Consider the following 17,962-nt stretch of genomic DNA (forward strand, 5'->3'; position numbering starts at 1 on the left):
TTTGGCCTCTATTCACCACCACAATGGCTTTGAAATGAAACAAACAAGATGTGATTTAACTGCAGACTTTCAGATTTAATTTGAGCGTAATTACATCCAAATCAGGTGAACGGTGTAGGAATTACAACGGTTTCTATATGTGCCTCCCACTTTTTAAGAGGCCAAAAGTAATGGGACAAACTAAACAATCCTAAATCTAACTTTCACTTTTTAATACTTTGTTGCAAATCCTTTGCAGGCAATTACAGCCTGAAGTCTGGAACGCATAGACATCACCAGCCGCTGGGTTTCATCCCTGGTGATGCTCTGCCAGGCCTCTACTGCAAATGTCTTCAGTTCCTGCTTGTTCTTGGGGCATTTTCCCTTCAGTTTTGTCTTCATCAAGTAAAATGCATGCTCAATCGGATTCAGGTCAGGGGATTGACTTGGCCATTGCATAACATTCCACTTTTTAGCCTTAAAAAAATCTTTGGTTGCTTTTGCAGTATGCTTCAGGTTATTGTCGATCTGCACTGTGAAGCGCCGTCCAATGAGTTCTGAAGCATTTGACTGAATATGAGCATATAATATTGCCCGAAACACTTCAGAATTCATTCTGCTGCTTTTGTCAGCAGTCACATCATCAATAAATACAAGGGAACCAGTTCCATTGGCAGCCATACATGCCCACGCCATTGCACCAGCATGCTTCAATGATGAGGTGGTATGTTTTGGATCATGAGCAGTTCCTTTCCTTCTCCATACTCTTCTCTTCCCATCACTCTGGTACAAGTTGAGCTTTGTCTCATCTGTCCATAGGATGTTGTTCCAGAACTGTAATGGCTTTTTTAGATGTTGTTTGGCAACTCTAATCTGGTCTTCCTGTTTTTGTGACTCACCAATGGTTTACAGCTTGTGGTGAACTCTCTATATTCACTCTTGTGAAGTCTTCTCTTGATTGTTGACTTTTACACATATACACCTACCTCCTGGAGAGTGTTCTTGATTTGGTCAACTGTTGTGAAGGGGTTTTACTTCACCAGGGAAATAATTCTTTTGTCATCCACCACAGTTGTTTTCCGTGGTCTTCCGGGTCTTTTGGTGTTGCTGAGCTCCCCGGTGCATTCTTTCTTTTTAAGAATGTTCCAAACAGTTGATTTGGCCACTCCTAATGTTTTTGCTATCTCTCTGATGGGTTTGTTTTGATTTTTCAGCCTAATGATGGCTTACTGCACTGATAGTGACAGCTCTTTGGATCTCATATTGAGAGTTTACAGCAACTGATTCCAAATGCAAATGTCACACCTAGAATCAACTCCAGACCTTTTACCTGCTTAATTGATAATGAAATAATGACGGAATAGCCCACACCTATCCATGAAATAGCTTTTGAGTTGATAGTCCCATTACTTTTGGCCCCTTAAAAAGTGGGAGGCACATATAGAAACCGTTGTAATTCCTACACCGTTCACCCAATTTGGATGTATTTACCCTCAAATGAAATCTGAAAGTCTGCAGTTAAAGCACATCTTGTTTGTTTCATTTCAAAACCATTGTGGTGGTGAATAGAGGCCAAAATCTGAAAATTCTGTCAATGTCCCAATATTTATGGACCTGACTGTATTCCTATCAAATTTGGGGTACATGAAAATGGGGATAAGCATATTTTTAAGTCCCTAAAGTGCATTTTGAAAATTCTTCAAAAATGCACCTTCCGCTAGCACCCGCATTCTTTTAAACGCCTGCCGCATACTTGGGAATCCCCCCTGAATTAATTTCGTAATTTAAAAACGTGTTCCCCCATATTTTTATTTATTTTTTTAACCCCAAAATTAAAATATTTTTTTTTTACACAGTTCATTTTTAGGGGCTATTTCCAGGGGTGCAGGCTTTTTTTTTTTTTTTAAGCCTACACCTCTAACCCACAATTCTGCACTTTTTTCTCCATGTAAAACATGGTGAAAACTTATCCCCGTCTTTTTTCAAAGTCTATGAAATTGAATACGGGGATAATGAATATAGTCGAAAATTATGTAATCATTTTGCCTCTATTTGAATACGGCCCATTGCTTCAAACGCATCTACGCATCTGCCGTGTCAGTTTTTAACCCATGTAGATTTCTAGCTCCCACCTCCTATGTTGTATACTGTAGAGTGCTCATGTAACAGGAAGTTGCAATGCTGGGCTATAATGCTGCATGTCTCTGGCTACGGGATGAATTTTTAAAATGACAGATAAAGTAAGAATTTCAAATTGAACTGGTCCACCCAACCAATCATGCCTTATAACTCCATCAAAAGGATCCTCACTGCTTGATATATAACCCTATTTGTGGTAATAATCTCATAGAAAATTAGTTATGTTTTCACAATGCAAATGTGAACATGGTTTCCTTTACAAGTGCGGGATTGACAAGTTAGCAAACAACCCCACTGAGAAAGTAAATCAAAATCTGTACTCTTTTCTACTTCAGGGTCCATAGGGTATCCACAGGATACCTTGGGGTATAGGTGATGACGTCCGGCATCGGGCACCATAGAGTTAAGTGTTCAGCCTCCCAGGATGCACTAGGGTCCCCCTCCTATACCCCTCCCCCGAGCCAAGGCATCTCAGTTTCGTTGGTGCCTGGCTTGGAGTCGGATGCACCTGTTTAGAGGGGGGCTAAGGATAGCCCCTGAAGTTTTCTTCAAGGCAGTTGTGGCTGCACATCTGGAGGTACAGCATGGACAGTCATTCTTGACGTCCATGCTGTCTTCCCTACACCCCCGCCGGTACCAGAACGCCGGCACTGATCCGCAGCTGCCTGATCCGGGGATGCTGGTAGGCATCTGGGGTCACAGGTAGCGGTGACCCCAGATGTTTGGGACCATGGCCGGATTTAAGGGGGACAGCAGGTAAGCAGCGGGGTCCCGCGGTGGGTCCCCGCTGGAACATGGTCCGGAGTCCCCAGGCAGGGGGCTCCCTGGGGACTGGCTGCAGCGTGGAGCCAGGTTTCGGACCTGCGCTTCCATTACCCCCCTGGGACAGCGGACCGCAGCTGAGCGGTAGCGCTGCGGCGTCCCAGGGGTTAATTGCATGCCAGGGGAGCGCGCCTTCCCTGTACACAGCCGGCGCCTCCCCCGTTGCACACAGCCCTCTCTGCACCTGCCGATTGGCCCTGTGGTAGCGCTCCTCCCCCAGGCCGGCCTCCTGTATTCTCCTCGGTTGCCATCTTTATGGAAGCATGGTGAATGCTGCTGGAAGCTGCTGATCGTGGTCTGGGTCCCCCGGCATACCTCTCCTCCGTTGGAACAGGTCTGTGTATGCAGCGCTGAGTCCTACCAGGCCCTGTGTCTGCGTAGTTGAGGATCAGCGCTGATAGTGCAGGGATTGATTTCTTTGCATTGTACAGTATGTGACTGCTGCTAGCGTCTGCTGCCTGTACTTTCACTTTCTACTGTCAGCCTTTTCACTGTCCCTGCTCTTCTTCTCTAAAGCCCTTGCAGTGCGGTGATTGCAGGGCGGTTCTCTCACTATACTAACGCGTATCAGTGAGAGGGGTCACATACTTGCCATCATGTCTGAAAGTGATTTTCCTCTCCAGCTTCTGTGTACTACATGTAAGGTACTTATAGCGGAGGGGGAGGGTAGCGCGGAGGGGCTAAGTCGGCCGTGTTTTTTATTGACGCGGCCAATTATTGTCACGGCTCCGGTACAGGAACCGCCCTGGGCTTGTTTCGCTAAAGAGCTTACAACCCTGGTGGGCCAGTTAGCTCCGCAACCTGCGTTCCCTCAAATGGGATTGTCCCAGCAGTCAGTGGTATCGTCACCCATGCAAGGGTTCCCGAGACAACTGATGGTACCCCACAGTCTCCCTATTTCCCTCTCTCAGGTCTCTCAGGAGCCTGCGTGGGTTAATTCTCTGACAATAGAAGAGAAAAACACTGTGCTCTGATATTTATGTTGGGACATAAAAACAACACATCAATGTATTAAAATAATTTAATGCTTAAATTATAATAATAATAAATAACAAAGACACATGTATAAACTAGGGGTGAGCGGGTTCGGTTTTACTCGGATCTTTTTATTGGCTATCGCCGAACACGTGTTTTGGATAGCGAATGAAATCGAGCCGAAATTGCGGTAAAGTGGCGATAAGAACCGAGTAAAGCCGAGTAAAACCGAACCCGCTCACTATAAACACATAGATAAATATGAAAATTGTAAAAAATATTAAATAATAATAATAAGCGAGCCTGCTAAAAGCTCATAACAAACAGGAAATAACCAAGCATGCAAATGTAGGAGTTGATCAGGCTCCCAGATCTAAACACACTCTCCTGTGAGAATAGCTACACCATATACCTGTGCAGAATGAGCTGTATAATGCTGTAGCAAGTGAATTGTTAAGACACTGGTGAAGCCTGTAGCCACTGATAGCTATCCCCAACAATGTATCAATAATGATATTAGTGGAACCCGTTGAAAAAATGCCAGTTTTGTATCAAAGTCACAAGTGATATAGCCAATCTCAAGCTGATTAATGAGGCTGACCATATGTTCCCGAAGTTGAGCCTGTGTATAACATGTAGAATAGTACCCTATTGTGCAATAAACAGTCACGCAAAGTTCTGTTGGGTACTTAAATATTTAGGCTGTCAATAAGTACCTGTAGATAGGGACCATGCCGTCCTTTTCACAAAGGAAATAGTAACTGAAAATTACCAGTATATTTCAGCAAGATGTGCTAAGCATAGATGTCCAACAGGTCTGCAAGCCGCTTGTTGGTCTCTTATTCGGCGTCAGCACCCGTCCTGTGCTTAACAGCCGCCGGGACCTCCGTCAGCGGCCACGTGACCCGGATCCATAACTGGAGTGGGCATCGGAGGATGCTGATAGGGCAATGGTCTAACGATGGTTCAAATCTCGCAGGAAAAAACTTTCAGGCTAGTTTTCAATGTGGCGGCACCTGGTTCCAGGTTGGTAGTAGCTTCAGTGGCTGGTATGGAGAGCAGCAACGCATTTCGGCTACTACTGTGGCATTTTTCAAGCTGTAATTTCAGTTACTATGTCCTTTGTGAAAAGGACGGCATGTTCCGGCCAAAAAGATGGTCGCGATGGTCAAGACCATCGCGACCATCGGGCTTGCGACAAGACTCTGCGGTAGAGAGTCTCTATCAGAGCCAAAAGCACTCCCACTGACATCACGAGTGATGTCAGTGAGGCCGGCCCCAGACGGTAGGCGTTCCCATGGGAATGCCTCCGTCTGGGCAGCAACGCCCCCGGCATGCCCACCAAAGGGGGCGTGCTGTCCTCACCATCGACAGCACGCCCCCTTTGGTGCGAGACCCATAGTGACAGCTTGGCTGTCGCTATGCGGGTCTCGCGCATGCGCACCATGGAGCTCCCTCCGTCGTGCGCATGCGCACTAGGGCACCATCGACCCGCTTGCGAGTGCTCAGCGCTCGCGAGCGGGTCTGAATTAGGCCCTCTATCCCATATGCAGTTAATATCTCAGTTGCAGGAGTTGTCACTTCTGAGAACATCATTTAAACATCAGTGCTTTGAGTTATTGGTTTACCCACAGGATATTCTGAGAAAGATCTAGGCAAGTGGCCTATTCTGAGATAGACTTTCAGAATAGGGGTTTTCTGCTTCATGTTGTTATAGATGCAATCTCACAAAGAATGCAAAAACGATTAAAGGGACTTTTTGATCTCCCCCCGTTATGACAATGTTACTGTTACGACGATGTTTTACCCATTGAGCACTCTCTGGGCCTGATCAGCAAGGATCGCAACCGCCGATTACGCACTGTGATCTGGACTGCGATTGCAGTGACTACGCAGACCCATCGCAGAGTGATTGACAGGAAGTACCGTTTGGGGGTGGTAATGGGGGGGATCGGCGAATCACAGGCGTGCCAGTGCGTTTGAACGCCGTTGCAGGGGCATGCATAAATTAGCCACTGCGATGCCATACGCAGCTTGGGCTTGCACTACGTGCGATGAGGTTAGCAATGCGATAGTACTCGATGTTACCGATGGTTTCGAAGTCTTGCTAAGTATTATGGATGTGTGAAAGGTAAGGTGGACATCCTTATGTTGTGCTGCGACGGCATACCGATCGAGAAGGATTCGCATACTAAGTGAGACTGCGTGTGTAATTGCTATTGCATTCGCAGTTGCGATCCGTACTAAATCAGGCCCTCTGTCCTTAATGTGGCTTATCAACTTAGGGTATTGTTTTTTTTTTTCTGTTCAGTATATAAAAGTTATATAAGCAACCTCTTAATGCGCTAAACAGTCATCATATGATGATCTTTTCCATAAGCGGATAACTTAAGTGATACAAGGCATCTTATTCTAACCATGACCTTCTTTTCTCTATTGGGCCATCAATCAACCCCACTCACACATTTTTAAAGAGATACCTCTCATTTTCATCCGTTTACAGATCTAGACATTTAAACGTCACATTCTGGATTTTATCTGGTTGAACATTGGGCAAGTTTGCTTTTATTTTTTAACATTTGGTTGAGCAGAACTGTGCAATTCTATTATTTATAGGGCATATAGACTGTAGGGGGTATATTTACTGAAGTGCGGGAGTTGTTGCCCATAGCAACACATTTGGATGTTTTAATTTTGCAACTTCATTCAAGTTCTAAAGAAAAATTGAGGTGGTTGCAAGTTTCAACATTTTGCACAATGTAAGACGAAGTGATGTTTTGTTGACTATAGCTAGCATTGCATAAATTGCATAGTTTGTAGTGTGTATTTGCTATTCTGCAGAAAGCTTCAGTTTTGTGCCCCAGACACCTACAGGGCTATTGTTCTTGGACCCCATTGGGAGACTTTATCCCCCAGGCACCCCTGCTACAATGACTTTGCTTCTTTGCACAGAATATTGAATATTTGATTAGGCTAACAGGAACCAAGCAGAATGTACTGAGGGGCTTCACCATGAGTAATATATTGCAGGAACTGCTGGTGTACACATCATTATTCAGTCCTGACATCATTTCTTCATTTTTTTATTTTATATTGAAACATGACTTTTACTGACCATTTATAGAAAAATGATATAAAACTTGGCACTGCTAGCTACAGTATACTGTACATTTCCATGTAACACCATACTCACAATAATTGTAAGGCCCCTACACACTACACAATATCTTTAACGATTTGGCCGAGTCTGACACATCGGAACGACAAATCGTTAAAAATGTGTAGCGTGTATGAACTACATCGTGCACGCTTCAGTAATACTTGCCAACTCTCCCTCATTGTCAGGGAGACTCCCTGAAATAGCAACAATCTCCCTGTCTCCCTGAAGAGTCTACCAATCTCCCTCATTTCACCTTACCCCCATTATGACACTGTTATATAAAAGAAAAAACAGAGATATATACATTCAAATAGGATCATTAGTATCATTTCCCTGCATTGGTTAGAAAGCACAATGATCCCTATGGTTACATGTATTTTCTGAGAAGTGTCAGTGTGTTTTCATCAACAAGTAGATCTTACTAACTGCTTTTGCGGCTCATTTACATGTGGATGTAAATCAATGTTATGACACGCCCCTCAGATGTAGCAGTACACGCCCACTTTACCGCCGCGCTCATAGGCGCTGCTTTAACAATCTCCCTGAAATGCATTTTCAAAAGTAGGCAAGTATGGCTTCAGTGGGGTTCTCAGCCTCATCGCCAGATCTTATGTGCAGCATGTAATATCAGGCGGTGCGGCTGACGATCCCATGCAGAGCTATGCTGGGGGGGCGGCATATCGGGTGGTGTATACGGACCTCTCCCAATATGTCAGCTCGTCGGCGCTGGGATCGTCGGCGACATCGCTGGGTACACACATCGTTTAGTGTGTACCCAGCTGTAATTTAGGAGTCTTATTTACTAAACAGTGTTAGGAGACAGAGTGAAAAGTGATAAGGTGCCAGCCAATCAGCTCCTAACTGTCATTTTTCAAACACAGCCTGTGAGATGGCAGTTGGGAGCTGATTGGCTGGCACCTTATCACTTTCTTATCACTTTTCACTCTGTCTCCTAACACTGCTTAGTAAATAGACCCCTTAGAATATTTGTGAAAATTTGTGATGACTAATATATAAAATGGAATAAATATGACTGTTATCAAACTTGTTTCTTTTACAGAGTATGAACCAGAAGTAAAGAAAACTCATGAGGTTATTTCAGGGATTGAGAAATTAACGGTAGGTAACTTAATGACATTTTTAAATGGTATTTTACCTATCTCTATATAAATACAGTAACTCAGCAACCTGCTACAACATTCTGCTTAGAGATGCAGTGTAATCTATCGCTATGGTGATAGCATGTCATTACTATGTTGTTCTTTGACAAATGGTCAGTGCTAGACAAACCCAGGAAATAAAGATTGTATACTATGTCAAAACTACATGTATATACATTTCAGTGTACAGTCTAATATGACTGGGTATTAAAATATCTGACTGCCATATGTACAGCTTAAGTGTGCACTGCATTGTGAGCATCGTCCTTACAGATGTGTCCTCTTACGCTATTGCCGCAGTCGCGCAAAACAGCCATTCTCGTTGTGCCAGGTTCTGTGTGACTCTGCTTTTTTGATATATAAAAGATGCGCCAGGCATCTCGATGCTAGCCATGGCATATTGATGCTAGGTGTATAAGGATTGACTCAACCCCTTTAACTCTTAGCATTTTCACACTAGACCAGTGGTTCCCAAACTGGGTGCCGCGGCACCCTGGGGTGCCTCAGGGAACTTGCAGGGGTGCCTTAGGTTGGTGGTCCAGTACCAAAAAAAAATAGTTTTTTTAGTCAGTGTGATGGGCAAAACCAGTGCTGCTGCTGCCTCCAATCAAAAAATATATGGACAAAAAGAAGCGCAGCCCTGTCAACCACCACATGAATCTAAGGGTGATATATAATCATAATTGACTCTATTTAATTTCTGCTGGGTTTCTCCATAACAAACTTTTGTCCCACAGGTGCCGTGGAAAAATACACTAGGACGCTGTGATTCGAAAAAGTTTGTGAACCTCTGCACTAGACAACAACATATTTTATTTACAATGGAATTTGTACATTTCTATCATTTAGAAGGATTTATATCAGTAAAATATGTTGGGTTTTGCCTTTTCCTAAACAATATGTCAAAATATATATTCTTTTTTAACAAGCTTTTGTTTACTTTCATATCCTCTATTGAGAAGCAGGTTTCTGTTTGCCTGCCCTCTTATTAGATTTGTTTTGTATTTGCTCTATATAAAATATTCATGGCTCTATAATCACTACATTAATGGATCTAAGATGAGCAGCAAACGCAATGCCTACTCTCTTAAGAAAAGGAAATGGAAAATGATGATGATGTAGCTTTGCATATTATATTTGTTTGGCATTAGTAGGAAAAAAAAAACGTATACAAGTTGAGTCTCCCATATCCAAAATGCTTGGGACCAGAAGTAATTTGGATATTGGAATTTTCCATATTTTGGAATATATGCATACTATAATGAGATATCTTGGGAAAGAACCCAAGTCTAAACACAGAATGCATTTATGTTTCATATACACCTTATATACATACCCTGAAGATAATTTTATACAATATTTTTAATAATTTTGTGTATCAAACAGTTTGCTTACATATACAAATTCATTTGTTTCATATACAGCTTATACACACAGCCTGAAGATAATTTTATACAACATTTTTAATCATTTTGTGCATTAAACAAAGTTTGTGTACATTGAAACATCAAAAAGTTTTCATTATCTCAGTCACACTCAAAAAAAAAAATCTGTATTTTGGAATATTTTGTATTTCGGAATATTTGGATATGGGAGACTCAACCTGTATATGTGTATGTGTACTAGTGGCGTAAATTCATCCCAGACGCCCAGAGGCAAGTTATAATTTGGTGCCCCCCCGTCACAGCCGCTGACACTGTAACGTAGCAATTCACATGCAGACAGGCTATAGATAGACGAAGGCAGCGGCTGATGGTCTGACACGGAGCTCTCCACTAGTGTATGGTGGCTTCTCAGGTGCCGTGAAGGGCCATGACGATACATTCCGGGTACATAGTTACAGCCATAAGTGGGGTGAATATGTTGTGGGCAATGGAGGAGGTGCCCCTTCATAGCTGGAGCCCGGCGGCAGGCGCCTCCATTGTCTCCCCTAGTTCTGCCCCTGATGTGTACTTTATATTGTCATTACACCAATAAGCCTTTTTATATCACAAAAGTAGGTTGGTCTATTGTATTTACATATATTTTCATGTACACATGTTTGTTAATAATAATAATAATAATAATACATAAATACATACATACATACTGAATTAGGGAATGGAGACAGGTAGGAGTCTTTACCCAAAGTCAGAAAAGTTAGATACAGTAGCGTACATCTTATTGGAAGTAAATAGGAATAACAGCGTTCTACCTCCATATTGAGGACAAGAACAAGTGCATAAAGTATAGAATGTTCTATAAAAATATTTCTGAATTTGCATAAAGCTAATTATTTCATTTTGCCAGAGTCATACTCTATATGGCTGAGTTATTCTGTTCTGGGAACCGTGATACCTCCACACTACACTTCCTATAGGTTTGGTGCAAGTTCTGCACTCCTCATCATGTAAGAATAATGACATACTTTATTTACTTTTCCCTTCCAGGTTTCTAACATTCAGTCCAGAACAGCTTTAGTAACATGGTTCCCTGCCAACAGCTATTCAAGTGGAGATAAATCCAGTAATGGCCTTTTGTATTCCTGTAGTTATGAGGTTGCTTTATCAGACAAAGGAAGAGATGGGAAGTACAAGATTATTTACAGGTAATCAATCCCATTCTACCTGTGGAACATACGATAGTGCTGGATGCTTTATAGATTTATACAGAAGGTAATACAGGACGTCTGTAATGTGTGCACAAGAAATATATGTACTGTAAAAAATATATGTGACACTGGGAGTCATTAGCGGAGAGGTGGCATTGCATTGCCTGATTTCTATAAAATCTTTTATTTCAGACATTGCACTGTAGACTATAAGCAGTGTAATTAGGATATGATGTCTCTATCACTCTTTTTGTATATGTCTATATTTATATACATACTTGCACCTGAAATCTCATATGTGACCTATGAATCTGTTACATTCATGAGGAATGTTTCTAGGTCTAGGTAGATGGATGTGCTGTATTCTGTGTCGCAGATATTGATGATGATTTCAGAGCTGAGGGCAGAAACCTGTATTAACGTCAGCTTTTTATCTCTCGCTTTCCATAAACAATTTGTCTCTGTAGCGGAGAAGAATTAGAGTGTCATCTGAGAGACCTCAGGCCGGCAACAGATTACCATGTCAGGTGAGTTATTGTCTTATGGCTCCTGCACTGGAGCTAGGAAAACAACAGCAATGTCGTTGCAGTGAGAAGGATGTTACTCCCAGTTCTGTGGAAACTCAGGGGTAAATTTACTAAAGTGAGAGTTTTTAGTAGTGGAGATGTTGCCCATAGCAACCAATCAGATTCTAGCTATTATCTTCTAGAAGGTGCTAGTTAAATGTTAAGTAGAATCTGATTGGTTGCTATGGGCAACATCTCCACTTTTAAAAACGCTCACTTTAGTAAGTTTACCCCTCAGCATCCACCAGCCCATGTGCCACAATGCCAGATATTTATTTATCATAATCTATTTTTGACCACACTGCTCAGTATCCTGGTTGCCGTAGTAACCAGGTAGTGTATGCCGCAGATTAGAAGGAGGGACATTACCAGGGGTTTCTTTAGTAACTGTCGGTCACAGCTGGTGGAAACCACTGGATTTATAGTTGTCATGATCATTTGGCCTCCAGTATGTAGTAAATTACCAATGTCAGACAAGAGAAAAGGGTTGTTCCCAAGCGCTCCTAATGGGAATGATGGACAGTATTTTAAATGTCTTTCTTACACAGTTGTCCGTGTGTGATGTAATATCACCACCAATAAATCCAAGTGAAATACTCCTATATCAATGTCACTGCTCCGAAAAAAGTTTGAAATAATTCACCGTGACTTCTATTGTATCAGGTCGTCATTCAAGATTTGGTTTAGATTCCTCCTTCCAGGGCAGCACCTCCTGTATGCTGATATCTTTCAATGTGCATACATGCAAAACAAAGAAGGGGTTGCCACAATAGTGTGAAATCTTCACAATTTTTAATAAAGTTTAAAAAGTACAAATGGATGCGTACCATAAAAGACCTTTCAAGTGAGGTACACTGTAGAACATATAGGGGTGTTAATATGCTCCCCCTATAGAGCGTTACCTTCCCAGTCTTAGGTACTCCAAGTGTGATAATCATACAACCACCAACGCGTTTCCACCTTCTATGAGGTCTTTATCAAGGTATATGGTTAAATCTAGACTGACCTGATATATAGTAGTAGTGGGCGGAGCCACCCTCATTATATAATATATTTAAAATTTGCACTTACTGCTTTTACACGGAGCTGTCTCCACGCTCCATGGTGCTGAGGCGTTAGCAGCGCACCACATGACCGCGCTTGTGTCCCGGAAGTGCCGCGTATCCGCTTCCAGGACTCGAGCGCGGTCATGTGGTGCGCTGCTAACGCCTCAGCACCATGGAGCGTGGAGACAGCTCCGTGTAAAAGCAGTAAGTGCAAATTTTAAATATATTATATAATGAGGGTGGCTCCGCCCACTACTACTATATATATCAGGTCAGTCTAGATTTAACCATATACCTTGATAAAGACCTCATAGAAGGTGGAAACGCGTTGGTGGTTGTATGATTATCACACTTGGAGTACCTAAGACTGGGAAGGTAACGCTCTATAGGGGGAGCATATTAACACCCCTATATGTTCTACAGTGTACCTCACTTGAAAGGTCTTTTATGGTACGCATCCATTTGTACTTTTTAAACTTTATTAAAAATTGTGAAGATTTCACACTATTGTGGCAACCCCTTCTTTGTTTTGCATGTATGCACATTGAAAGATATCAGCATACAGGAGGTGCTGCCCTGGAAGGAGGAATCTAAACCAAATCTTGAATGACGACCTGATACAATAGAAGTCACGGTGAATTATTTCAAACTTTTTTCGGAGCAGTGACATTGATATAGGAGTATTTCACTTGGATTTATTGGTGGTGATATTACATCACACACGGACAACTGTGTAAGAAAGACATTTAGAATACTGTCCATCATTCCCATTAGGAGCGCTTGGGAACAACCCTTTTCTCTTGTCTGACATTACGGTGGTGATTTGTGAAAAACACTTTCAGTTCCCTTGCTGCCCTATTTAATGTGGATCGCTATTGTTTTATATTGATTTATCAGTAAACTACCAATGACTGATATTATCTGTGGTCAGAGGCAAATTAAGATATCAATTATTACTGCTACTTAGTAAAAAGATATCACAGTACCAGTTTAATAATTATTAAATCTACAGTATCAACACAGTATAAACCACTGAGATACTAATAACATTGACAAATATACGTAAAGCTTCCATATCTTGATAGAAGTTTATATGATTTTAGTTTTGTTTTTATCAGCTATGCATATGAGTACACGTTATTGCGTTGCACATAAGTAAAAAAAAAATCAGGTACCTCCATTATAAATAAATTCTAATACTAATTATAAATGATTATAATTACAATGTTATCTGAAATAGCTGCCTCTTCAGATGTGTGTCTGTTTTATTACTAGCTTTTTACATAATTTTAGCTTTATCTAAAGGTTATTATTGTGAGTGCAGTATATGAAGATGAAGTGTGATGACATACCTGGGGAAGAACAAATGCATACCGCTGTTTTCCATGTGTTTTAGGGTATATACAACAAATAAATCAGTAAAGGGATCCTGTTCGGAGCCCATCACCTTCACCACCCACAGCTGTGCACCAGAATGTCCTTTCCCACCTAAGCTGTCTCACAGATCCAAAAGCTCACTCACACTACAGTGGAAGGTAACTTTCATTCATCTGCTGCTCTTTCACATGTGGAAACTGAATAGCAATGATTTCCACCCCAGCGATCTTCCTTCTCCCAGTATGCTCTATGCCAGGTCTGCAGCTGGAATCTCCTTTATAACCTGTTTTGTAACAATATACCTCCAATATGCCTTACTGACTACACAGTTACCTGTTGCTGATACTATCCTTCCACAAGCAAATGTGCCCCCAAACTAATATATCAAATGCCGGTTCTAGTCTAAGAGCGGTATCCAATTAGCCCTGAACATTGTTCGGGTGCTAATTGACCCTCGTGATCGTCGAAAAATGGGGATTTTTCGACAATTATCCCCAATGCTCGCCTATGTTTTTTTTCACACTATCCTATTGTTTCGGTCGAAATAATAGGATAGTTCTCCCGAAAACATATAGGTGCCACGATAAGTTCACGGACCTATGTGTTTTTACCTCTTTTCAAGTGAAAAAATGGCAGTAATTGTGGATTCTTTTTCGGGACACATCAGGTCCCGAAAAAAATACCCCGATGAGTGCCGGCGTCAGGCCGACTTCGGAGCTAATTGGATAGCCCCGAGCGAGGTAATTACCGTGGCTAATTGGATACCCCCCCCCTGAAGTCTTTTTGTGATCTTGTGTATTAAGCAATATCCCCCAAAATCTATTATTGGCTATGGCTCTAAATATGTTTTTTGCCCCACAATTATCATATTACAAATGTGTAAAATATTATGTTTGTTTTATTTCAGGCACCAGTTGATAATGGTTCAAAAATTACCAGCTACCTTTTACAATGGGACGAGGTATGAAGATATAAGATCATTTTTGTTAATATTAATATTATATTTTCCATGGTACCAGACTATTCTGTATAAACTCAAAAGTATAAAGAAATATTTAGGGCCATACAAAACCTATAAAGCTAAAGTGCTGTGCAAACATCTGTACAAAATTAGGGCCTAAAGTAGGGGTGGGCAATTAGCGGCCCCCCAGATGTTGTAAAACTACACATCCCAGCATGCCTTGCCACAGCTTTGCTTTTTGGCCTTGCTAAAAATGTTGCAATGCATGCTGGGATTTGTAGTTCTACAGTAGCTGGAGGGCCGCTGATTGCACACCCCTGGTCTAAAGCATAAGCAGAAATTTTACTTAATAACCAGTCACACTCGGCAGTGCTAAGTTTTGAGGATCACGGAAACAGCTGATTGTTTCCACCATTAGCTTGTATCCATCACTGCTCCTCGCAGCAAGTTGGATACTTAATTATCAGGGGCAGTCCGGCCCCCAATAATTAACATAATGAATGGAGCCCTAAATATCATCATTTTGTGGCAATATAGATTTTAGTACAGATTTTATCAGTTTTAGATTGCATGTTATAGTAACAGTCTATGGGGGGAATTCATTCTAGTCTGGCTGCGCACGTTACCTTTTATTATAGTAAGCAGTATTCCCTCATTTACCTGCGAGCCAATATCGGGTGCGATGAAATATGACAGAAGATACTGGTCGCAGAGTGCCTTCACTCAGCAATCCCGGAGACGCTGTGCACCCATCGCACTGAATCGTGGTCCTTGTATTTTGTTTTATTTTGGCTTTTTTTATGGCCAGTCTCGTCTTGTGTCAGTGCCAAGCATGGGAAAAACCAAATAGATTTCTTTGCTGTGAAAAAGATCAAGCAATGGCCCCACAGCCTCTCATCTGCTGCGCTCATTAGGTAGAAACAGGATGTAAACAGAGACATTGCACGTAGAACCAGTGAATAAAAGAAGCCTGAACATAAAGCTGGGTCAGGAGAGAGCAATCAATAAGACAGCTCTTTCTGTTTTCTTACCTCCGCATGGTGGGCCTATTTGCACTCAGGAAATATTGGTTCACAAGGATTTCACTAGCTCTTCACTTAGGGAGTACATGTCAATAACAGATGCAGAGAGAACTGACCTATACAAAAAAAGCGCTTCGAAAATATTTGCTACCAGGAGAAAAAAATTGAATTTGCCGCACAAAAAAAAAGTGATAATTGTAAAATGTTGTACTGATGTGGAGGATATTTATCAAAGCTTAATGGGAGCAAATGGAGGTGTTACTCATAGCAACCAGTAAGATACTAGCTATCATTTATTTTGTACGTTCTGTAAAATGATAGCTAGAAGCTGATTGAGCAAAGGTAGACTACTGTATATCAGACAATCTAAGACAATCCCATTCCTGTCTTTTTTTTTTTTCTTGATGAAATAAAATATTAGCAATCCAATGATAATTTCATCAAAATCTAAAATCTGGTTCTGATTGGACTTTTATCAGGTGTATAGGAGGTTTTAGGACTACAGATGCTGCACTATGAACCCCGATATCTCTAGGCCAAGTATTGCTCTAGATATTGAAACTTGGGCGGCTAATATTAGATTTAGGTGGAATTAGCTGAAACATTTGTCTGAGGTTATTGCTCTGATTATCTGATCCGGTCTGTCCTCTCAGTGGTTCTAACGATCTATCAAGGCCTCTCCTCAGTCATCATTTCATTCTGGGGCATTTAAAAGTCCTTTCTTACTATAAATACTTTCTAGACCATAGTGACATTCCAATATAGCTTTTATGCAGACATCCAGGACTTGATTCTGATTCGCACGCTGCGACCGCTTTAGTGTCTGTGGCTGTAATAAGCGCGTCTGGGACTTTATACTAATGCTACTTATAAGCCCTTCCTCTTGTGTACAACCCTGAATCTAAATGCGCAAGAGCTGGGAACGCCCACCTTGAGATGCTACAGTTGCACTGATTGGAACCACCATTGGGACTTACATCACCTCCATGCTAGGTGCAGATATTCCATCATATGGCATCCAGTGTGAGCAAATAAGCGGCACAACCACTCCCATAATAACTAGAGATGCGCGCCGACCCCTGTGTTTGGGTTTTGGATCTGGATCTCCCTTGGTTTTGGATCTGAATCTGGTTTTGGATTTTTTTCCTTGGTGTTTTGGTTTTGGATCTGTATTTTTTCCAAAAAATTATATAAACAGCTAAAACCACATAATTTGGACCTGTTTTTGTTCCTACAGTATTGTTAACTTTAATAACAATCATTTTCAGGCATTTCTAGGCATTTTTTTAACCACCTCACAGCTCACAATATTGATTTCACTATTTTTCACCAATATAGGCCAAAGGCTGCAGCGAGCTGGCTGGCTAAAGTGAGCAACAGAGCAGCAGCACAAATGCACGGCAGTTTAAAAAAATATCAGACATCTATGAAACATTACCACAGAGCAGTGGCAGACAGGATGGAAGTTTAATAAACTATAATATTGTCAGTCGGCAATGCCCCAAATTGTGCCAAATGTAAAGGAAAGAGGTGCAAGATGGAATTATCTCTCCCACCCACTCTTATGTGAGATATTATAAAGGACATGCACAGTTTAACAAACCAAGCACTTTGGCCACTAGGACTGACACTTTCGTGGCTGAACTCCTTGGTTTGTTTGAGCCCCCACAAAAATTTTTTGGAAGGACTACCTTCAATTATTAAGGAGGAGGTTGATGATGAGGGTGTTGGTTGCATGTGCTGGTCCAAACTGCTGGTAGCTGATACTGGACTGCTTGTCATTATTTTACAAATTATAATTTTGTTAAACAAATTGCATGAACCTCGCTGCAAATGACGTAACAGGGAGGGGGTGCCTAGATGGTTAACGTCCCTTCCTCTGCTAACATTGGCTTTACAAATGGCACAGAATTCCACACCCAAGATGTTGCTTTTCTGTCTTTCTTTTTATCAGCAAGAACTGCTGCCACTGGTGGCTGATTTACGCAAACCACATCCTTATCATCAACATTAGCATCAGATAGGAGACAAATTTCCCCCTCATCTTCCTTTTGCACTTCCTCCACACTATCATCCTCATTTTTTATTATTTCACCATCTAATACTAGCACAGCCGTCATGGTGTCAGTGATTCGCTGTGTAATTGGGTGACAGCTGTTATACTT

General features: G+C 41.6%; 1 protein-coding gene across 1 annotated transcript in view; it reads left to right on the forward strand.

The window, feature by feature from the left end:
- FNDC3B (fibronectin type III domain containing 3B) overlaps window positions 1-17,962 on the forward strand; it is a 371,317-nt gene that overhangs the window by 238,319 nt on the left and 115,036 nt on the right. Inside the window, exons 7-11 of the mRNA XM_088452330.1 lie at window positions 8,136-8,194; window positions 10,665-10,822; window positions 11,293-11,352; window positions 13,834-13,972; window positions 14,722-14,775. Coding sequence (XP_088308456.1) covers window positions 8,136-8,194; window positions 10,665-10,822; window positions 11,293-11,352; window positions 13,834-13,972; window positions 14,722-14,775 — 470 coding nt within the window. The remainder of the gene's footprint in view (window positions 1-8,135; window positions 8,195-10,664; window positions 10,823-11,292; window positions 11,353-13,833; window positions 13,973-14,721; window positions 14,776-17,962) is intronic.

Source organism: Taudactylus pleione, unplaced genomic scaffold, assembly GCF_031769625.1.
Source record: "Taudactylus pleione unplaced genomic scaffold, aTauple2 ptg000037l, whole genome shotgun sequence".
Classification (NCBI taxonomy): Eukaryota; Metazoa; Chordata; class Amphibia; order Anura; family Myobatrachidae; genus Taudactylus; species Taudactylus pleione.